Genomic DNA, 23,602 nt, shown 5'->3' on the forward strand with positions numbered 1-23,602 from the left:
ATCCGATTTTACACTCGGTGATGGGGTGCATGCGTACAAGCTGCTCATTCACGCAAACATCGCCCGGAGCTTAAATGAGCCTTGTTTAGTGCCATTACTTCAGTTCAGCCACAGACCACTCTGTGCATCTCTCTGTGCGCGTCTCTCGGATACTCTGCTGCTCAACCTCACTGGACAGTGTAACCTACTTTAATAATAGCATATGTTGCATGTGGAACTACAAGACACCTGTCTAGATGGAATTAACGTTGTATCTAATACTTGCCGGGAGTGGTTGAAGAACAAGTGCTTATTTTCCTCAGAGGAAATTCGGAGTTGATGATTGTCTTTCTGACTATGGAATTAAGGCGGTCAATGAAAAGTTGGATTTTATAAAAAGCGACTCAATGCCTTGGATCCATAAAATGGAGAGAGAAAGCGTGTAACTCCCCAAGCTTAAGAAGGAGAACGTATTTGGCACCACCACACAGGGAGAGGAAATGCAAAGAGGTGAGTTTTACTTGGCAACACAGCGCTTTTGGATCGTATTAAGGACCACTGATATGGTACAAAAGTCTATTAATCACTCGCATCGGCTGTGATATAATTCATCCCTTATTATTCTGCAAGATAGACGAAACTCACCCTTACCAGATGTCTCCCGTTGTATTTTCTCTTGCGCCAAGTTGTTTTTATTGTGATATAATTCATCCCTTATTCTTCTGCAAGATAGACGAAACTCACCCTTACCAGATGTCTCCCGTTGTATTTTCTCTTGCACCAAGTTGTTTTTATTGTGATATAATTCATCCCTTATTCTTCTGCAAGATAGACGAAACTCACCCTTACCAGATGTCTCCCGTTGTATTTTCTCTTGCGCCAAGTTGTTTTTATTGTGTTCTGCATGTTTGTAAGAAGCCACAATCCCTGAATGGCATCGCCACCTGCAGGTTTACATCTATTCAGTTATATTAGCTTTTTAGACTATTGCAAGGAGTCATCTTTGAAACGTGCCAATATCCGAACTTATAAAGATGAGATCTTTGCACAAGGCTACACAATCCGGAAGAATGCGTTCCAATTTTGGCTACTTTTCTATTAACGCCTAAGGTCGATGTCGGCGCCACCGCGGAAATCTAATTAGCATAAAGAAAATCCAAATTGTAAAAAAAAAAAAATCGGTAAATTTAAACTAGATGTGTTTTTTTTTTTGATGTTGCATTGGATGCGTCTCAATGTGTAACACTTCTGCGTCTGTGGTAAAAGGTGACAGAGCTAGAGCGGTGTTTGTCAGACCATGAGACATCCCGAACATCTCAAGTCATGTGTGATGAATACAAATGGTAAAAGCAAATAGCCTAATGTATTTAGGAGTTGAAAATCGCCATGTTTTAGCTGAACGGCGGGTGGTGCTGAAGTGACAGCTCCTGGTGATTCGCGCCACATCTGGGACAAGGCCACAGCTGCGGTTTGCAGCTCATTTTAAGACGCGATATATTCTGCTGTGAAATCATTGTGTTTTGTACTGTACTCTAGACCTATTATTAAAGGGACTGCCAAGTAGTGTTTAACACACCTAGCCTGTAAACTGCACTGAATCTTATCACCGAGGGGGAGAAAATCGTGTTGAGTTCACTTCAGTAGGACTGGGCTATTTCAGTCGCGAAGGGCACAAAGTCTAGTTGTCTTAGAATTATCAACAAATTACTGTAGCGTTCTAACTCCGCATAGCCCCATGTTTTATTTTATAATATAATTGCAGGATCAAAATGCATCAGCAAACACCCAAAGAGGCCATATTTATGCTTTTTGGGTTAATTTAACCAAGCAATCTGGTAGGCCATCCATTTGTATTTACAATGCACTCCTACTCATGTTCTTCCATTAGTGTAGGCTATCTTGTAAAGGCATTCAACCTTTTCAATTCAGACTTTCAGGTCCATTCAAATCTATTTGAACCAACTGTGTGCTACAATGAATGTCTGCCATAGACATAGTTAGTTATTATGGTCTTTCAGTGGTCCCTCATAGCGGAGTAGGATCCGGAAAGGGCAAATATTTGTGAATAGCCTCAGTCAGGCTGTGCATGGAAAAGTGTGTGTGTGCAGTCTGGCCTTCTGGCCTCCAGCGTATCACGCCTGGGAAGAGAGAGGGTGTGTGTGTATGTGCGCATGGATGTGTGTTTTAAATTCTGCGTAGTAGAGAACATGCCGTCTGATTTCTTTTTGCAAGCCTGGGTGGCTATAGTCAATCCACGTTTCATTATGCATCAGTCAGGCTCTCGCTCATGGTTTAATGTGATATAAGCAGCGCAGTTTATTAAAATCTGTTGGGGGTAAACCTACATCGGGCTTATCTGGAGAAGACAGTGGTGTCGTGGGCTGAAATGTGCACACGGGTACGGCGAGCAGTTTTAGCACAGATATAATACACAATGCAGTGCTGTTGGTGCTGCCTCCGGATGCCTGTCTCTCATTATGGCATCCCGCCTGTGAGCCTTATCCCATTTGTTCTGGTTCTGTCTTCATTCAGGACAGGAGGCTGAAGGGTTGGCGGATGCTCTGATAGGCGTGATGATGCGGGCCAACCAATGAGTGCTCCCTGACACACCATCAGAGGACAATATGATAACACATACACAGATATACAGCCTTCTTTGTTTAGCTGTACATGGTATGGAGGAGAGAGCTCTTTAGGCATCTGAGTTTGGCTTCAGACTTTTGGTTGTGATATGTCTTGGCTCCGAGACGATGCTTTTTAGATAAGCTTTCAATGGCACAACCTATGAAATACAAGGCAGTGATACATCTACAATACCCAAGGATCAATATTCTGTCAAGTATTGTTGGACATCGTACACATCAATTGCAAGATGCATCTTTAACTATATGTTACTGTCAGTGTCGTAGATCATTGGCTCTTTCACTGTGTGTGTGCTTGCGTGCACGGTTATGATGGATATAGTAGGAGTATAGTTCTTAATGATGCCCGGTCTAGCCCCTGCATCACTGCTGTTCCAATAATCACCCATACACCATTTTGTAAAAAATAAAAAATAAAAGGTTTATAATTATCTCACCCAACAGAATAGAAGGCATGTTTCTCATTTAAACTGGTAATTACTATTTCCTATCTTAACTAGCAGATTTCAAGCTTCACATAATTGCTTTTTAATGAGGGGTGTGCGAGCTAGTGTGTTAGATTGCCTATTATTTCAACACTTTGATTCAATTGTTTGTACCTGTTCCACTTTGATGGTCCGTTTAGGAAAAATAACGGTGCAAATCATTGACATTGGAATGTTTTTCCCTTGCAGCCTGGGTACTCCTTATTCTGATAGAAGAGGGATTTGCTCTGGCACAGAGAACTAAAGGTGCGTCTCCTGTTGTCATCTTGTCATAATATGGGGGGAATAATCGGTCATGTTGTTGCACGTAAAACACTTTCACTGGCGGCAGCACAATAAATTGATCTAATCCCATACATTTCCCAATTTAAACATGGTCTTGATTCTCTTCACTGTCTTTTTCTCAGAGTCCTTTTCTCAGAATGAAGGCAGTCCACCTCAGAATCTTAACGAATGTGGCATCTGGGTCCGCAACATCAACGGGGGAGTCTTCACGTCCCCCAACTACCCCAACACATACCCCCCTAACAAGGAGTGTGTTTACATCTTGGAAGGTACATGTCCGTTTCTGCCCGCTCAAACGAAATGGCCTCAGCAGTGCCTTTGAACGTGGATAACAGCTGCTTATTAGTTTGTTGCAATTTTAACAGCCTGTCAGTCACTATATGCGTCTTATCAGAGTCCTGTCATCCAAAAGTCCAAAACCTATATGTCTGTGGGTAAAACTCAGTCCAGTCGAAGTCGGCTGCAGGAACTGATAGTGGGATTTCGTCAGTCGGGAGATAAATTGAAGACTTGGTGAAGCTCAAGGGCTCCCCCTGTGGAGACATCAACTAGCATAGCCATGGAACCTACATTGACAAAACGGCATTGACGATCCAAATGATCCGTGTGCATTGTACAATGAGCAGTGCTAAACGAGGCCAATTCTCCAGATCATAAATGACTCAAACCCAATAATGAATGGCATCGCTCATCTCCAAAAGTCTTAGGAGAGTGAGTCACTCAATACTGATCGGTCAGAAATGTCAGTCAACCTGGTTTATATTTCACAAGATATGACTTGTTGACTGCATTCCAGAGACTCTCTTGTCTCTCAGATGATGTGACACTTGGTTAGCGATTTGTGTATTTGTTTGATTGTTTCAGTATGTTGTTGTATTGAGTTATCAAGCAAAGCTATATGTGGCATGTATGTAGCTACTTTTATCTGAGAGCTCTTGTTTCTAGTCCTTACCAGGGGAAATATACATGTGATTTAGTGTTCTGATAACAGTACTGCCGGTTTGGCTGAATCTGTACGGTAGGCTTCCGTCATTTATTCCTGTTTAAAATAGTGGCATTACTGCTTCCCACATACCTTCGAAGTACAGCTAATTTGTTTCGGTGTGTGTGCCGGCGGTGACATGACTTGTGTCAGTGTGGGCGAGCTAGTGACATGATTTGTATTTACGCGTGTGTCTGAGCTGTGACGTCGTCATTTAAATGGCGGTATCATTTGTTTCTGTTCAAAGGCATTACCCGCTCTTATCAATTTTTCTACCGTTTGACATTTTAGCATTGCAGGCAGTTTGATGCATATGTAATTCATCTATGAAGACAAGAATGAGCTAGATATTTAATAAAAATGGTATGTGCAAGTGGTAGTCATGTTGATTCTGGGAGGCTACTTGAGCCAATCATGTGGGGTGTGATTTACATGACATGAACTTCTAAACTCAAATGTATGGTTGAAGTTTTGTGTTTTGGTTCAGAACCTGTAAGGAAACATGCTGACATGTCAAGTCGTTTCAAGTCATGCTAAGTCCTGTGTGTATGCATCAGCACATGTGCATTAGTGTAAGGGCTGAACTTCGGCATCAATGGATGGAATCGAGCACTAAGCTTGGGTACCTTTGTGTATTTATGCAGGCGTCCATAAACTGACTGTGCATATGAGTAGAAAACAGGAGTTTAGCTGTTACCAGATTTTTAAACAAGTTTGTATGCAGACTGAGATGCTGCTGTACTGGTAAACACAGTCCATGGAGCAAAGCCTTTTAGCAGAAACCAAACCCAACACACCCCTCCTCCTCCTCCTCTCTCACCTCCTCCAGCTCTCCCTCGTCAAAGAATCCAGTTGGCCTTTGATAAGAACTACTACATGGAGCCCTCCTTTGAGTGCCGCTTTGATCACATCGAGGTGCGGGATGGTCCGTTCGGCTTCTCACCGATCATCGACCGCTTCTGTGGGTCGAAGAGCCCAGGCCTGGTCACCTCCACGGGCCGCTTCATGTGGATCAAGTTCACCAGCGACGAGGAGCTGGAGGGTGTTGGGTTCCGTATCAAATACACCTTTATAGCAGGTACACATTCTCAGTTAGAGCTAGCCTAATGGGCATATCCTCATTACATACGCAGCCATAGGTGTGGATAATAAGGACTACAGCACATCCACAGATTTACTGTCAAGGGCCTCATTTTACTTGTTTGTTACCATCCAATAGTATATACTAAGACACTAAAATCAGCGTCTCACATCGGGTATATTAGCTCCCATTGGTCTTCCCCAGTTTATCTGACTTCCTTTAATGGGATCTTATCACTTTTCTTTACTCATGAATTCCAGCTCTGTGGATCAAGACTTATGTTCTTTCCTGTTTCTAATTTCAGACCCAGATTTTCATCTGCACGTGGGTGGACTGTTAAACCCGATTCCAGGTAAGCGCTTCAATATTTCACCGGTGTTTGTCCGATCCGATTTGAAGAGCTCTGTGCTCTAAAGCTTACTGGCTATCTTTCACTGACACATGCTCACATGCTCTCACACACAGAGACACATCTCTTTCTCCTCTCTCTCTCTCTCTCTCTCTCTCTCTCTCTCTCTCTCTCTCTCTCTCTCTCTCTCTCTCTCTCTCTCTCTCTCTCTCTCTCTCTCTCTCTCTCTCTCCCTCTTTCTCTCTTTCTCTCTCTCTCTCTCTCTTCCTCTCTAACATCTCTTGTTTCTTTGTTCATGTTTTTCTATATCTTCCCTTATGCTCACCTTTTTTTCTGCAATCCTTCTCTTATCCATAACCCCTCCTCCCTTGTCCTCCACCTTTCTCTCTTCTCAGATTGTCAGTTTGAGATTGGTGGCTATGATGGTGTTATCCGCTCCAGTCAGGTAGAAGAGGAGGATAAGATTAAGCCTGGTGACGCTCTGGACTGTATCTGGACCATCCGCGCTCCTCCTCAGTCCAAGGTGAACATCTTGTTCCCCCGCTCCTTCTCTCCAGTGGCTAAATGGGTCATCACGTCACTCACTGCAGAGGTCCAGCCACCGTAAACACACCCATTGATTAGAACACAGGAGACTGGGAGTAAGACATACCAGTCCCCTGACCCTCTCTCTGCTGTGGAAACCAAATTAGCAGTATGTCAAATTGGCAGTAGAATAACCAGGGCAGCGGGTATTAGGCCAATAATGCAGAAATAGCAGAAAATAGAATCGTCAGTACTGGGAATGAAGCTAAAAGCAGTCACTTGATGTCTGCGGTCTTACGAGTTCAAATGTGCTAAAGAGGCTGGATTGTTCCCGGGCTGAATTCACAAGGTGATCTCTACAGCGATACAGAGGCAGGTTTGTTAAGATTAGAGCCTATTCGGGTGCACAGCATACATCTTGCGCTCAAAAGATTTAGTTCTACAACTCTTCATCTGAGGTCAATGATTCCCAGTGGTTTTGCGCTGTACAATTGGGCTAAGCCTACGAGGATAGGCTTAATCCAAGTATGAGTCTATTGTCATTCAGGACCAATATCTCTTTATAAATGCTTCAATTTCCACTTCATTTTGGGTACCATTTCCTTTCTGAGTGTCAGCTGGGTCACCATGGTAACGTGTTGTAACGTGGTGATTTTCTGGCTGTAGATTTTCATTCGCTTCCTGGAATACCAGATGGAGCACTCCAACGAGTGCGACAAGAACTTTGTGGCCGTGTACGACGGCAGCAGTGCCATCGAAAACCTGAAGGCCAAGTTCTGCAGCACCGTGGCTAACGACGTCATGCTCACCAACGGGGTGGGAGTGGTGCGGATGTGGGCCGACGAGAAGAGCCGACTCAGCCGCTTCCAGATGCTCTTCACCTCATTTGTCGACCGTGAGTGTTCCCCTTCTTTCGTCCCCCCCAAAAGATATGTTACTTGCCGTTATTGTGGGCCGTCGAAACCAGGAGTTAATTTGGAGATAAATAATTGCAGATCAGTCTGGGGACTTTATCAATTGGCAGGTCCTCTTGTCTCCTTATTTTTTTTTTATTCCCACAATTTAGTGGTCAGTATTTTGTCCGGACACACAGCAGATTTATGAAAGGTTGGAAGAGATAGATGGGGCCAACTGCCCATTATTCTCCTTGATTTATTGACGACATCCACATCCTCTGAATAGTAAATATCTGACTGACATTCAACTCTCATTTTAGAAATGGGAAAGTTAATTAAAGTGGCATGCTAAGCAGTGATATCGCAAAGCCAGTTCTTTTCCCACCGTCTTTGCCCGAGTACCTCAAAGAAAATGACAAGTTATTGAATATGCATATAACGGTGTAACGCATTGGCCATAATTATGTGTCATCATTCACAATGGACAAATGGGATTTATCTTCCCATTGAGGAATGGAAAAGCTGACTCATTTGTCATTATTAGTATGTCATTAGGATCAGATGCTCTGCATAAAGCGCTGCCTTTTGCATGGCTGATGTGGTTTAAAGGTTGTATGTAAATTACAGAACATTTCCTTGGAGGAAACAGTTGAAGACTTTTATTCCAAAACACTATATCCATTTTCAGAAATGTTAGTAAATTAGCTTTTTTTTTTGTTTAAACCTTTACACTCTTGGCCTATATGGATAGGGCTATATTTAAATGTTTCTTCGGCTTTCACAAGGAAATTCAGAGAAACAGATAGTCATTTTGGTGCGTATAGAAAGGAGTCCTAGGTGCATTCAGGTGCATGTTGTGCGGCAAATGTCCTTCACAATAGACAAACATAGGCTCCTTCTGTTCAGTTCGACCCAGAGTATGACGCCCTGTCATCTTGTAACTGGACATCAAACATAAAGATCCTGAATGTTGACACTGTATATGACATGAGTGTTATGACATGGAAATGTAAAGTGCACATTTGGACTCAGGTGTTTTTCATGTTTGTATGACATCACAGCTGTATTTATTGTAATCCTCAACGTCCACTCTTTCAAAACGCATTGTCATTTTTAATTGATCGCATTTCCCTCACTCAGACAACAGAAATGTGCAAGAGTTGCCCAACTAGCGGGAAGGGTAGGGGGAAACGTCTTGTCGCGTGCAGTGCTCCAGTTCAGAATGGCTGTAAGTCAAAAATCCATACAGCGCTGTGAAGCGCAGAGCCTGACCTCTGAAGTTAAATATAGCATGTTACTGTACAGCCACTGCGTTTCAATTTAGGTGCTTATCAGTGTCCAAATCTGCCATTCTCAACCCGTAAACGGGTATGAGTTTAAAGGGCTACAGAACTTCTGAAATTAATTGGTGTGTAAAAATGATACATTTGTGACATCAATATTTTCAAAAATGATATGTGTGTGTGTGTTGAAGTCGGAAGTTTACATACACTTAGGTTGGAGTTATTAACTTGTTTTTCAACCACTCCACAAATTTCTTGTTAACAAACTATAGTTTTGGCAAGTCGGTTAGGACACTTTGTGCATGACACAAGTCATTTTTCCAACAATTGTTCACAGACAGATTATTTCACTTATAATTCACTGTATCACAATTCCAGTGGGTCAGAAGTTTACAAACACTAAGTTGACTGTGCCTTTAAACAGCTTGGAAAATTCCAGAGAATGATGTCATGGCTTTAGAAGTTTCTGATAGGCTAATTGACATCATTTGAGTAAATTGCAGGTGTGCCTGTGGATGTATTTCAAGGCCTATCTTCAAACCCAGTGCCTCTTTGCTTGACATCATTGGAAAATCAAAAGAAATCAGCCAAGACCTCATAAAAAAAATTGTAGACCTCCACAAGTCTTTCATCTTTGGGAGCAATTTCCAAATGCCTGAAGGTACCACGTTCGTCTGTACAAACAATAGTACGCAAGTATAAACACCATGGGACCACACAGCTGTCATACCGCTCAGGAAGGAGACTCCTGTCTCCTAGAGATTGACGTACTTTGGTGCGAAAAGTACAAATCAATCCCAGAACAACAGCAAAGGACCTTGTGAAGATGCTGGAGGAAACAGGTACAAAGGTATCTATATCCACAGTAAAACGAGTTCTATATCGACATAACCTGAAAGTCCGCTCAACACTGCTCCAAAACCGCCATAAAAAAGCCAGACAACGGTTTGCAACTGCACATGGGGACAAAGATGGTACTTTTTGGAGCAATGTCCTCTGGTCGGATGAAACAAAAATAGGACTGTTTGGCCATAATGTCCATCGTTATCTTTGCAGGATAAAGGGGGAGCCTTGCAAGCCGAAGAACACCATCCCAACTGTGAAGCACAGGGGTGGCAGCATCATGGTGTGGGGGTGCTTTGATGCAGGAGGGATAGATGGCGTCATGAGGAGGGCAAATTATGTGGATATATTGAAGCAACATCTCAAGACATCAGTCAGGAAGTTAAAGCTTGGTCGCAAATGGGTCTTCCAAGCATACTTCCAAAGTTGTGGCAAAATGGCTTAAGGACAACAAAGTCAAGGTATTGGAGTGGCCATCACAAAGCCCTGACCTCAACCCGATTGAAAATTGGTGGGCAGAACTGAAACAGCATGTGTGAGCAAGGAGGCCTACAAACCTGACTCAGTTACACCAGCTCTGTCAGGAGGAATGGGCCAAAATTCACCCAACTTATTGTGGGAAGCTTGTGGAAGGCTGAAAGAATGAAAGAAATAAAAGCTGAAATAAATAATTCTCTCTACTATTATTCTGACATTTCACATTCTTAAAATAAAGTGGTTATCCTAACTGACCTAAAACAGGGAATTTTACTAGGATTAAATGTCAGGAGTTGTGAAAAACTGAGTTTGAATGTATTTGGCTAAGGTATGTAAACTTCGGACTTCAACTGTATATAATATACATACAGTACCAGTCAAAAGTCTGGACACACCTACTCATTCAAGGGTTTTTCTTTATTTTTTACTATTTTCTACATTGTAGAATAATAGCGAAGACATCAAAATTATGAATTTAACACATGAAATCATGTAGTAAAAATGTTTTAAACAAATCTAAATATATTTTAGATTCTTCAAAGTAGCCACCCTTTGCCTTGATGACAGCTTTGCACACTCTTGTCATTCTCTCAACCAGCTTCACCTGGAATGCTTTTCCAACAGTCTTGAAGGAGTTCCCTCATATGCTGAGCACTTGTTGGTTGCTTTTCCTTCACTCTGCAGTCCAACTCATCCCAAACCATTTCAATTTGGTTGAGGTCGGGGAATTGTGGAGGCCATGTCATCTGATGCAGCACTCCATCACACTCCTCTTTGGTAAAATAGCCCTTACATAGCCTGGAGGTGTGTTTTGGGTCATTGTCCTGTTGAAAAACAAATTATACTCTCACTAAGCGCAAACCAGATGGGATGGCGTATCACTGCAGAATGATGTGGTAGCCATGCTGGTTAAATGTGCCTTGAATTCAAAATAAATCACAGACAGTGTCACCAGAGAAGCACCGCCACACCATCACACTACCTCCATCATGCTTCACGTTGGGAACCACACATGCGGAGATCATCCATTCACCTACTCTGCGTCTCACAAAGACATGGCGGTAGGAATCAAAAATCTCAAATTTGGACTCATCAGACCAAAGGACAGATTTCCACCGGTATAATGTCCATTGCTCGTGTTGTATTTCTGATCAATTTGATGTTATTTTAATGGACAAAAAACGTGCTTTTCTTTCAGAAACAAGGACATTTCAAAGTGGCCACAAACTTTTGAACGGTAGTGTATATCAATACATTAATATGAGATTTGGACTTTGGTCAAAGGTAGTGCACTATATATGGACTTGGGTGCCCTGTCGAACAAGGCCTAACACTAACCAAACACTATAGCATTAGGTTAGATTTATGATGGGTTTAATATATATGTTAAATATACAGGATACAAACATTCCATTCCAGCTAAACAATGGATATTAAGCAATTTGCAACAAAACCCATTTTTCCTCCCCAGCTTCTCCTTTACCCAAATCCAGATAGCAGATGTTCTGAAAGAACTGCAAAACCTGGACCCATACAAATCTGCTGGGCTTGACAATCTGGACCCTCTATTTCTGAAACTATCCGCCGCCATTGTCGCAACCCCTATTACCAGCCTGTTCAACCTCTCTTTCGTATCGTCTGAGATTCCCAAGGATTGGAAAGCTGCCACGGTCATCCCCCTCTTCAAAGGGGGAGACACCCTGGACCCAAACTGTTACAGACCTATATCCATCCTGCCCTGCCTATCGAAGGTCTTCGAAAGCCAAGTTAACAAACAGATCACTGACCATCTCGAATCCCACCGTACCTTCTCCGCTGTGCAATCCGGTTTCCGAGTCGATCACGGATGCACCTCAGCCACGCTCAAGGTACTAAACGACATCATAACCGCCATCGATAAAAGACAGTATTGTGCAGCCGTCTTCATCGACCTGGCCAAGGCTTTCGACTCTGTCAATCACCATATTCTTATCGGCAGACTCAGTAGCCTCGGTTTTTCTAATGACTGCCACGCCTGGTTCACCAACTACTTTGCAGACAGAGTTCAGTGTGTCAAATCGGAGGGCATGTTGTCCGGTCCTCTGGCAGTCTATATGGGGGTACCACAGGGTTCAATTCTCAGGCCGACTCTTTTCTCTGTAAATATCAATGATGTTGCTCTTGCTGCGAGCAATTCCCTGACCCACCTCTACGCAGACGACACCATTCTGTATACTTCTGGCCCTTCCTTGGACACTGTGCTATCTAACCTCCAAATGAGCTTCAATGCCATATAACACTCCTTCCATGGCCTCCAACTGCTCTTAAACGCTAGTAAAACCAAATGCATGCTTTTCAACCGTTCGCTGCCTGCACCCGCATGCCCGACTAGCATCATCACCCTGGATGGTTCCGACGTAGAATATGTGGACATCTATAAGTACCTAGGTGTCTGGCTGGACTGTAAACTCTCCTTCCAGACTCATATCAAACATCTCCAATCCAAAATCAAATCTGCAGTCGGCTTTATATTTCGCAACAAAGCCTCCTTCACTCACGCCGCCAAACTTACCCTAGTAAAACGGACTTTCCTACCGATTCTCGACTTCGGCGATGTCATCTACAAAATAGCTTCCAATACTCTACTCAGCAAACTAGATGCAGTTTATCACAGTGCCATCCGTTTTGTTACTAAAGCACCTTATATCACCCACCACTGCGACCTGTATGCTCTAGTCGGCTGGCCCTCGCTACATTTTCGTCGCCAGACCCACTGGCTCCAGGTTATCTACAAGTCCATGCTAGGTAAAGCTCCGCCTTATCTCAGTTCACTGGTCACGATGGCAACACCCACCCGTAGCACGCGCTCCAGCAGGTGTATCTCACTGATCATCCCTAAAGCCAACACCTCATTTGGCCGCCTTTCCTTCCAGTTCTCTGCTACCTGTGACTGGAACAAATTGCAAAAATCGCTTTTATTTCCCACACCAACTTTAAACATCTGCTATCTGAGCAGCTAACCGATCGCTGCAGCTGTACATAGTCCATCTGTAAATATCCCACCCAATCTACCTACCACATCCCCATACTGTTTTTTTTTATTTTCTGTTCTGCTCTTTTGCACACCAGTATCTCTACTTGCACATGATCATCTGATCATTTATCACTCCAGTGTTAATCTGCTAAATTGTAATTATTCGCCTACCTCCTCATGCCTTTTGCACACAATGTATATAGACTATTTTTTCTACTGTGTTATTGACTTGTTTATTGTTTACTCCATGTGTAACTCTGTGTTGTTGTCTGTTCACACTGCTATGCTTTATCTTGGCCAGGTCGCAGTTGTAAATGAGAACTTGTTCTCAACTAGCCTACCTGGTTAAATAAAGGTGAAATAAAATAAAATAAAAAATAAACATCGAAAATCTATGAATTAAAATTCTGAGAAGAGTAATATTTTACACACACATAGGCACCCATAACCATTCATTTCTCATGAAAAAACACAAATGTGAAGAATTAGTCGATATAGCACTTTGGAAATAATCTCTTAAATTGTTCCTCCACCACACTGTAATAGTTTAACTAAATGCCTGAATAATCAGAGATATATTCATTCCTGTATTCATTTTGGATATCATTTTTCTTTATTCCCATCACTGCAGCACTTCATTACCTTTTAAATTCAACAGAGATGTTTTTTTAAGAGCTCTTAAACATTCTGATGCATATTAAAAAATATCACATTTTTCATGGTGTTTGTCTTGCATTTCAAATTCATGTTGTCCCAACGTCATAGACCGGGGTTCAATTAAAGGACAAAACGGAGACATTCATCTGAGTAATCAGTCATGGCACTTTTACCTGGATATTTTAGTCCTTATCCATCTCAGAACACCATTGACACGCAGAGAGAGTACTGTGCATCATCATTTTCATTACCTCTGTGGTTCTGGGCTCTCTCAAGGGGGAACTGTGAAGATGGGGAACACGAACCGGCGCTGACACCCAGAGAGAGAACAAGCTTTTTGAAGGCGAGAGATGTCTAATCAGTTTGGAAGTGAGCGCATAGTCAGGGGAACTCTACGCACTCAACGGGAGACGAAAGGCGTGTTATGACCCCTTCATCCCGCTGTCAGAACTGCTTAGCCTCGCGGCAGTGGAGGGGAATGGTTTGGTGTTCGGCCCTAAACAGCGTGTATGTGTCAGGGGTGCGGTGGGACCTGGTGGGGGCTAGTGTCGTACTGTCTGATGGGGTTTGAGGTGTGTGTGTGGGGGGGGGATTTGGGATGACAAGCTGCTCAGATCTCTGATGTAGAATGGTGGGAGAGGCAGGGGGGGGGGGGGGGGGCAGGAGGAAGGGGGATGTAAATGTGTGGCGGGTGGCATCCTGTTAGGACCCACAGAACCAGCCTCGCACATCCATCTCCTGGGCCCAGCAGCCACGTTCAATTTACCAGCCTTCCCAGCTGTCTCGTGACTAGCCTTGTAAGAGCTAGTTTAGTCAGGAGTCTCAGCGCGCCTGGCCATCTGTGCCTCGTGATGGCCGTCTAAATTGATTTACTGCACTCCATACTCTACGCTGTTTTTTTTTTCACTCTGCATGTTTGCTAGGAGAAGCAGCCATTTCAATTGCCGATCATGTCATGCAAGCTGTAAATGATGATGTATGGTTTCAAGTTGCAGACATCTAGCATTTTATCGCAGTAGTTTTCATCTTTAATAACTTTACCTTGTCTCTTGTTTCAGCCCCGTGCAATAGCAACACGTTTTTTTGCCATAGCAACATGTGCATCAATAACTCCTTGGTGTGTAATGGGGTCCAGAACTGTGTCTACCCCTGGGATGAGAACCATTGTAAGGGTGAGTGAAAACTAAATTTCCTATTCTCTACTTTTAATCATTTAGTACTTTTATCATGTGGTAACTTGACTTGCGACAACCAAACCATTATAGTAGACTTACTGTTTTTTTCCGCTTCACAAACAGAGAAAAAATCCAATGGCCTGTTCCATCAGATTACTAATACCCACGGCACGGTGATCGGCGTGTCCTCAGGCGTGGTTCTCGTCCTACTCATCATCTCCATCCTGGTCCAGATGAAGCAGCCCAGGAAGAAGTTGGTAGCCCGCCGGCCAGTCTTCAACAAGGCTGGCTTCCAGGAGGTCTTTGACCCTCCCCACTACGAGCTCTTCTCCCTCCGTGACAAGGAGATCTCCTCTGACCTGGCTGACCTATCAGAGGAGCTGGAGAGCTACCACAAGCTGCGCCGCTCCTCTACCACGTCGCGCTGTGTCCACGAGCACCATTGTGGCTTGCAGGCCTCGGGAGGCAGCATGAAGCAGAGCCGCACCACCCTCAGCTCCATGGAGCTCTCTTACCACAACGACTTCTCCAAGCCCCCGCCCATGAAGACCTTTAACAGCACCTATAAGAAAAGCTGCTACGGCTACAAACAGACTCACGATTGCGCCGAGAATGTCATTGAAGACCGTGTCATGGAGGAGATCCCCTGTGAGATCTACGTCCGCGGCGGTGCGGCCGGGCCAAGTGCTGGGCCAGGAGGCTGTGGCACCCTCAGCTCCCGCAACGGGGGCCGCAATAACACCAGCATCGCCGACCCCCAGCAACGTTCAATGTCCATGGACTTCTAGGTGAAGATGGGAGAGGGGGAAGAAAAGGAGGAGAGGAACCTTACTCAAGTTTATTTTCTGGTTTTCCTTCTTTTGATCAGTTTAATAGGGGGGACTCTCGCATGCAGATTCAGCCTTTCCCCTGTATGCTCAAAATAACGGGACACTGCCACACAGAGAAACAGTCAGATGAAAATTACTTGACTGTTTACTGTATTTACATTCATTCACATGTCAAGCACATATATATTATCCTTCTATTTTCGTCTTTATTTTCGTCTATGTACTGTATATTAAAACCAGAGTATCAAGCTTCATGTTGTTGCTTTTAACCCATTCATTTGATATTGTTTGATTTGATAAAAATGTGCATATATGATGACAATGATGTGATGCAGGTTATGATTACCACACACACATCTACACACATGCAGAGCCCCAATGAATATTCTATGTCTTGAGGGAACACACTAAATATACATTCAGATGTGGCAGATTTTCATGTAGGATATCTACAGGATATTTGCCAGCAGCATACCACCCTGCATACCACTGCTGGCTTGCTTCTGAAGCTAAGCAGGGTTGGTCCTGGTCAGTTCCTGGATTGGAGACCAGATGCTGCTGGAAGTGGTGTTGGTGGGCCAGTAGAAGGCACTCTTTCCTCTGGTCTAAAAAAATATCCCAATGCCCCAGGGCAGTGATTGGGGATACTGTCCTGTGTAGGGTGCCGTCTTTCGGATGGGACGTTAAACGAGTGTCCTGACTCTCTGAGGTCATTAAAGATCCCATGGCACTTATCGTAAGAGTAGGGGTGTTAACCCTGGTGTCCTGGCTAAATTCCCAATCTGGCCCTCAAACCATCACGGTCACCTAATAATCCCCAGTTTACAATTGGCTCATTCATCCCCCTCCTCTCCCCTGTAACTATTCCCCAGGTCGTTGCTGCAAATGAGAACGTGTTCTCAGTCAACTTACCTGGTAAAATAATGGATAAATAAAAATAAATAAAATCTAGACAGAGGAATAGATGTGTTTTCTGTGTGCTTTTTAACATTTTGGTTCCATTTGGGGATTTTGAGTTCAGATGCGGACTATGGTGGTGAACCCAGAGAGTATAAAACGGGGAATCTATAAAGGGATTGGGATGCCCACACAAACACACCTGGTACAGGGTTGAATATCCATGAAGTTTTTAAATGATAAATTAAAGCTAAAAGGGTCATTCGGGAGCTGATGATAAATTCAGAGTGATGTGAGAAAGTAGCCTAAATAGGCTAGCAACTTTTAATTCAGAAATGTTGATATTACCTGAATGGTGGAATAAGGACTACACAGATGAGATTTTGTCTTCTGATCTGACGTTTAAAGCAAACAGACACAGACATGGGCCACCATTTATTATTTCAATCACTGGTTGTAGGATTTCATTGTTTCATTAAAAGAGACCCTACTCACTTACCTGTGTCTGCCTTTCATTTGATAAGAAAACACTAACAGTTGCTCTGCATTAAAAAAAATACCAAAACCCCACAACAACTTAATGAAACAGCATGGGAATTGAAACTACTGAAAATAGCCTGAAGTTAAGTTGTTGTTTAGTTGATGTGTGCAAATACATTGTATTCTTAGCCATTTTAGAATAATGTAATATTAGTCTCCAATTCATATTATGTATATTGTAATTAATTACCATAATTGACTCTGCTAAGTGCTATAAAAATGTATTTATATGATTATATTATGCATAGAACCGATGTAATAAAACATTTTTTTTGACTGAGTTTTGTGCAACCGGGCCTTTTAAAATTCCTCTTCAATCAAAATTCACTCTGTAGCATGCAGTGTATAGGATCTTATGTCCATTAGTGTCTGTAGCAATCAATGTCAATTACATTTTATTTCACTTAATTTACTGCGACACCATTGTTAGATGAGACACACAAAACACGGAGACAGACATCAGTCATAGAAGCCGAATCTCTTTCTCCACCACCCAACATCCCAACCTCTCTCTCTCTCTGCTGTCATGTTGCATTAGACAATACGATATGCGCTTAGGGCTTCATCTGTCTTAAAAAGGCAGAGGACACACACAGAGTGCCACAAGTATCAATGGGGTCTGAAGCTACAACGAAGCCCTGAGAAACTCACAAAAAATAATCTATGAACATAGTCACAGAGGTCAACAGAGGGTGTTTTGATGCTGGTAATTCTCAATCTGCCTCAATTGAAATAGACCCATAGTAATCTAATACTCAAATGATCAGTCACAAAGTTATGTGAACTCAAGTGTCCTTTTGTTCCAGGTTCCAGTCATTACAACACCTCATGGATACGATACACAGTTTATATTCCTACCAACATAGACCCAATGATGTGATTCTGTAGGCCTTGATGTAAAGATATGGTGGACAGTGTAAACCAAGAGAGGACAAATGACTCCTGAAGCACATATGAAGACTGAGCAAATACTGTGTGTCTATAAGTGCATGTGCGAGCTTGTATGTGTGTGGTTGTGATTTTGTCAAAGTTTCATCTTAGAGACATGCCACAAGAGGTCTCTTCACAGTCCCCAAGTCCAGAAGGCGCACAGTACTAAATAGAGCCATGACTACATGGAACTCTATTCAACATCAAGTAACTCATGCAAACAGTAAAATTTGATTTAAAAAACAGATAAATGCATGCATATACACACACACACACACACACACACACACACACACACACACACTAGCATACACACAGCATACACATGGATTTTGTACTGTATCTATGTGGTTGTGGTGGAGTAGGGGCCTGAGGGCACACAGTCTGTGAATGTATTGTAATGTTTTTAAAATGGTATAAACTGCCTTAATGTTGCTGGACCCCAGGAAGAGTAGCTGCTGCCTTGTAAAATACCTGAATCAATTGCTCATGTATAATAGAGAGGAGAAAATATATGAGGTGAAAAGAAGGAAGTCACCCTATAATTGAGATGCACCTCTTTTTTTCTAACGCCAGAAGAAAGGTTAAAGTTGACGCAACGTATGACGTTTTCGACCGGCTCTTCTTCTTTCTCTTCTCGCTTCCCGTGCAGAAGGTCCGATCTCCAGCTTCATCATGGCGAACGTTGTCGATACTAAATTATATGACATCCTAGGGGTGTCCCCCACTGCCACTGAAAATGAGTTGAAAAAGGTAACGTTGACTGTAGCTCCCGATTTATCGAGTTACATTTAATCTAGGTGCTGTTGAGTTTAAATTGTTCGTAGAAACAGGAAATAGGTTATTCTGGCTAAAAGCTAGTCTGGCCTAGAAACGGTAACTAGTTTGACTAGCTCTGTTTCTAGCTAACAAACGTTAGCGTCAATCAGCAAATACTTGTCAACTGTGTCCTGTACTACAATTTTTCTGCCTTAATGTTTTAGCTAACTACCTCTGTCTTTGGCGCAAAGTCTTTTAGATGTTTGTACTTTGCGCTTACGTTAGCTTTCAGTTTCAACAATGATGGCATCTCGTAAAACGAACGCCGGCTTCGAGTATCTTTTTTGTAAAAGTTAGCATGCGGTTGGTAGCTCCATCACATGTCTTTTAATTTAGAGTCCGCATAATACGCACTGTATTGTTAAATATTAAACATTTTACTGTATCAACTCGTTTGATAGCACTGGATTAGCAGTTTTGTTTACGTTTTTCCAGACTGGTGGTTGTTAACCAAGACAATGACTAGCTAGTAGCTAGCTAACTCTCGTGCGTCTGTCTGCTTATAACAGATAAAAGACGCAACCGAGTCGCCTCATACCAGGTTGTTATAGATAAGTTACTATATCAAGGTTACCCCAGTTTGATCTTTTAACGTTTAACTAACTCTTCGCTAACGTAGTGTGTGCCACCAAACGAGTTAGCTGGCTAGTTGCGTTATTTAGCCGGCTAACCTACGACGTTAACTCACGTGTTTACAGATTCATCCACAGTAATGGCATTTTGGGGCCAAATCTCCAAGGTCGGACATTTTGGGTTGATTTTGTTGGGGAAAAATTTGATTCATAGCTGGTTAATAGTTGTGAAAAACATTTTAACTGTTTAGCCAGTAGCTTACTTTAGTCATTGTGAGAAAGTGGCTAGCTAGCCCGTCAACGTGCATATAGTAGTTAGCTATCTCAATTTACTAGCTAGCTAATTTAGGCCAGCTAACTAACCTTACCGTACAAAGCAACGTCAGATTCCTGTCACTATTTAATTGATGGCCACTACTGGGATTACGTAAAAAGTGGAAATGGTTATACAACTCATTGGCTAACGTTAGCTAGCATAAATAATCGAAACCAGTGCCTTGTTGTATTCATGTGCTTGCCTTTTCTTTCAGTCATACCGGAAGCTAGCAAAGGAATATCACCCCGATAAAAACCCAAATGCTGGCGACAAGGTATTGAAATGGCTTGAAGTACATTTTGGGGGGAAGGGATACGATGTGGTCTAATGTGAGGAAAGGGTTCAATCGTTCATTAAACTAATGAGTAGATGCAAAACGAATGTTAACAAATATCTGTAAATGTCATAACACTTACTGTGCACCGGTCTCCTTCAAAAACAGTTCAAGGAGATCAGCTTTGCATATGAAGTGTTGACTAATCCAGAGAAGAAGGAGCTTTATGATCGCTATGGGGAGCAGGGACTGCGAGAAGGAGGTGGTGGTGGTGGGGGAATGGATGACATATTTTCACACATCTTCGGTGGTGGACTCTTTGGCTTCATGGGCGGACAGGGGCGCAGCCGAAATGGTGGTAGACGAAGAGGAGAGGACATGGTTCACCCACTCAAGTAAGCTTAGTCTATGGATTGGTGGTGTCACAGATCTCTTTAGTGATAATTAAATGTTTTTTATATTATGATTCATTGTCTGACTGTTTAAGTGACCTGTGGTTTCTATGACCTTGCTACGCTCTCCAATTATGCGCATTGTTTTTTTAGAGTTTCACTGGAAGACCTGTACAATGGAAAAACAACTAAACTGCAGCTGAGCAAGAATGTTCTTTGTGGCACTTGTAATGGGTAAGTGTTTCCACTTTCATCCTTTTGTATCTGCAACAATTTTCCCTCAATTACTTCTCTAGCCCACATGAAGCAGTGTTGAGATCTTGCTGTTTTTGCTTGTCAATTATTGCATCATACGTGTTGATCATGTAGGTTTGTTGGTGTGTTAGACTAAAAGTTAACTTCTCAACAGCCAGGGTGGAAAGACTGGCGCAGTTCAGAAGTGTGTGGCCTGCAGGGGGCGTGGTATGCGCATCATGATCAGACAGTTGGCTCCTGGGATGGTCCAACAGATGCAGTCTGTTTGTACTGATTGTAATGGAGAAGGTAAGTAACAGTACTGTTTAGAAACCCTATACTTGTAGTACCCAGATACACATGATTTTAATCATATATATATATATATATATTTTATTATTTTTTTTAAAAATAATAATAAAAACCTTTCAACTAGGCAATTCGGTTAAGGACAAAGTCTTATTTACAATGACGGCTTACTGGGGAACAGTGGGTTAACTGCCTTGTTCAGGGGCAGAATGACAGGTGTTTTTCCCCTCTTGTCAGCTCGGGGATTTGATCCAGCAACCCGCCGCCCAAGGTAGCCTAGTGGTTAGCAAAAAGGCTTTGACTCCTAAACTTCTATTGTTATACCCACAGGTGAGGTCATCAATGAGAAAGACCGCTGTAAAAAGTGCGAGGGCAAGAAGGTTAGCAAGGAGGTGAAAATCCTGGAGGTCCATGTCGACAAAGGCATGAAGCATGGGCAGAAGATCACCTTCGGAGGGGAAGCCGACCAGGCGCCTGGGGTAGAGCCAGGAGACATTGTCCTCGTCCTGCAAGAGAAGGAGCACGAGGTAGAGATTAACTGCTGTGCTCTGGACACCATGGTCCCCACACCTTAAGACTGGCTCTTGTTAACTAAGGGCAATATTACAATGTGGAAACATATTAGTGAAGCTGCAACATTGATGTGTAAACTTGTTATTACTCAGCTATTATGTCTCGCATGTCTATGAGGAGTATAGTATAGGTGGCGAATGTTGAATAGTAGCTGGTTGAACAAAAGCATCCAGCTGGCTGAGTTGGGTCCTCCAGCACTCTTGACTGGGATCCTTTGGGAGCAGATTGTAGTGACAGCACAATGCTGCTAGGCCAATGAGAACACGATGTAATCCAGTTTCCAGTACTGTCCCCCCACCCTCTGAGCCCCCCTGCATGTCTGGCATAACTTGGTATTAATTATAGTCATGCGTGGCACGTAGTCCTAGCATTTCCACTCCATTGTCACCTCCAGACTCACTCCTCTGAAGATGGGAGAACAGACACGTGTTGATGGCACCAGCCTCTCATGTGGAAAACAGACCAGTACAGTACCCTGACAGGATGTATATGCACTGCTTCCTGGGGGGGGGGCTGGGGGCTATCTTATGTTCATTATTTATGTGCCAGCAGTATCGGTTAGTTGCATTTCTATCAAGTGTGATTTTAAATTGGCCTATAACCATGTCTCTTACTATATTGACACTCTGCCTGTTTTCTCATGCCAACAGACATACAAAAGAGCGGCCCATGACCTGCACATGACCCATAAGATTGGCCTTGTCGAAGCACTTTGTGGATTCCAGTTTACGTTGAAACACTTAGATGGCAGACAGATTGTAGTCAAGTATGCTGCTGGCAAAGTCATTGAGCCAGGTAAGAATTTGATCTTTTTACTAGTTTTACATGTGGAAGATGATACAACAGCATGTGAATATTAATCCGTGCAGTATGTGAAAGCAATGTTTCTTTTAATACAATGTTTATTTTACAGGCTCTGTCCGAGTTGTTCGAGGGGAAGGGATGCCACAGTACCGTAATCCATTTGAAAAGGGGGACCTATACATTAAATTTGATGTGCAGTTCCCAGAAAACAACTGGATCAGCCCCGATAAACTCAATGTAAGTCATGGACTACGAAAAGACGTGTCCATTTCTGTCACAAGCTTGAATATTATGGTAATGTTTGTTCTATTATGGGATTGAATGACACAATTTGATCATTCCTAACAGATTAGGATTTTGACCCAGACCATACTGGTTATGTTTAGCGGGGCTTTGTTATATATAATTTAAAAAACAGCCCTTGTTATGTGAATCTGCCACTTGTGCTACTTCAGCTTTTAAACACCATTACTAATGATATTGGTATTTAAGAGCTAAGGTACCCCACAAGTGTGTATTTATTTATTTTTAAGGGTTTTGTAATGATAGCTGCATGCTGAATAGGGGGCTTTGCTAATTAGACATAGTTTTTCTAATTTTCTGTGACCCTCTGTCAACCCCTAGGAGCTGGAGGACTTGCTGCCAACACGTGCCGAGGCGCCCATCGTGTCTGGGGACGCGGAGGAGGTGGACCTGCAGGACTACGACGTCAGCCAGGGCTCGTCTGGAGGACGACGTGAGGCCTACAACGACAGCTCAGACGACGAGGGAGGCCACCACGGCCCTGGAGTGCAGTGTGCCCACCAGTAGCATCTGGCGCAGGGAAGAATGTATGTGTTGCACCCGCCCAATCTTCCATCCCGATCACGCATCCCTCACTCTCCTTGTGGCAACACCAGATAAGATGGGGAAAAAGTCAATTCTCCTTTGATTGGTGTGTAACTTGCATTTTTTCATAGTATTTACAATAATTTAATTTAAACCAACCATAAAATGCCGTTTTGGCCTCAGCCTCTGGACTGTGAGGTGTGAGTTAGGGGAGGAAGATCCTGAAAGGACACAAACATCGCATTTTTAGGTTTGTATGTATCTGTGCTTGATTTTTACCACTTGATTTTTCTTTTTGTAGGTTTTTACTTGTTTTCCTTTCTATATATTAAATTCAAACATAAGACATTGTGTATAATATGAAAGTGATTGTCGGTGAGCTTTATATCAGCTGCGCTTATACAGTGGTGATACAAATGGAAAACACCTATTTCTGTCCTCAACCCTGGTGCATGTTAAGACCGCATTGGTTCCTGCACTGATTAAACATCCAACCTATCGAGCGAAGCTGGGAAAAAATACTATTTAAAAGCAGCATAACTTCTGTGAAACAAGGTTTATTAAGTTGTTAAATAAACGTTCTTCAAATCTCAAACAGCAATACTGGATGTC

General features: G+C 42.8%; 2 protein-coding genes across 2 annotated transcripts; both read left to right on the forward strand.

Annotated features, from left to right (window-relative positions):
- The first annotated feature begins 83 nt into the window (after positions 1–83).
- Positions 84–16,897, forward strand: LOC139385174 (neuropilin and tolloid-like protein 2). The gene is made up of 9 exons (XM_071130267.1): positions 84–489; positions 3,296–3,352; positions 3,514–3,660; positions 5,203–5,451; positions 5,759–5,806; positions 6,199–6,326; positions 6,995–7,223; positions 14,556–14,669; positions 14,796–16,897. Exons 1-9 carry the CDS (start codon positions 480–482, stop codon positions 15,458–15,460), a joined length of 1,647 nt encoding a protein of 548 aa, XP_070986368.1. The 5' UTR covers positions 84–479; the 3' UTR covers positions 15,461–16,897.
- A 1,585-nt stretch (positions 16,898–18,482) lies between these two features.
- Positions 18,483–23,585, forward strand: LOC139384912 (dnaJ homolog subfamily A member 2). Its single transcript, XM_071129814.1, has 9 exons — positions 18,483–18,622; positions 19,791–19,850; positions 20,019–20,245; positions 20,396–20,476; positions 20,652–20,785; positions 21,116–21,312; positions 22,009–22,153; positions 22,272–22,399; positions 22,787–23,585. The coding sequence occupies exons 1-9, from the start codon at positions 18,545–18,547 to the stop codon at positions 22,970–22,972; spliced, it is 1,236 nt and encodes a 411-aa protein (XP_070985915.1). The 5' UTR covers positions 18,483–18,544; the 3' UTR covers positions 22,973–23,585.
- Positions 23,586–23,602: the final 17 nt, after the last annotated feature.

The sequence above is a fragment of the Oncorhynchus clarkii genome, chromosome 26, assembly GCF_045791955.1.
Source record: "Oncorhynchus clarkii lewisi isolate Uvic-CL-2024 chromosome 26, UVic_Ocla_1.0, whole genome shotgun sequence".
NCBI classification, from domain to species: Eukaryota; Metazoa; Chordata; class Actinopteri; order Salmoniformes; family Salmonidae; genus Oncorhynchus; species Oncorhynchus clarkii.

What these genes read in the sequence shown, in the direction of transcription:
- LOC139385174 (XM_071130267.1), top strand. An exon ending in GTGTGTTTACATCTTGGAAG is followed by an intron (nt 3,661 to 5,202) that starts GTACATGTCCGT and finishes CACCTCCTCCAG; the next exon opens with CTCTCCCTCGTCAAAGAATC. An exon ending in CAAATACACCTTTATAGCAG is followed by an intron (nt 5,452 to 5,758) that starts GTACACATTCTC and finishes TTCTAATTTCAG; the next exon opens with ACCCAGATTTTCATCTGCAC.
- LOC139384912 (XM_071129814.1), top strand. Translation starts at nt 18,545, where the DNA reads ATGGCGAACGTTGTCGATACTAAATTATATGACATCCTAGGGGTGTCC. An exon ending in CTGAAAATGAGTTGAAAAAG is followed by an intron (nt 18,623 to 19,790) that starts GTAACGTTGACT and finishes CTTTTCTTTCAG; the next exon opens with TCATACCGGAAGCTAGCAAA. An exon ending in CTTTGTGGCACTTGTAATGG is followed by an intron (nt 20,477 to 20,651) that starts GTAAGTGTTTCC and finishes ACTTCTCAACAG; the next exon opens with CCAGGGTGGAAAGACTGGCG.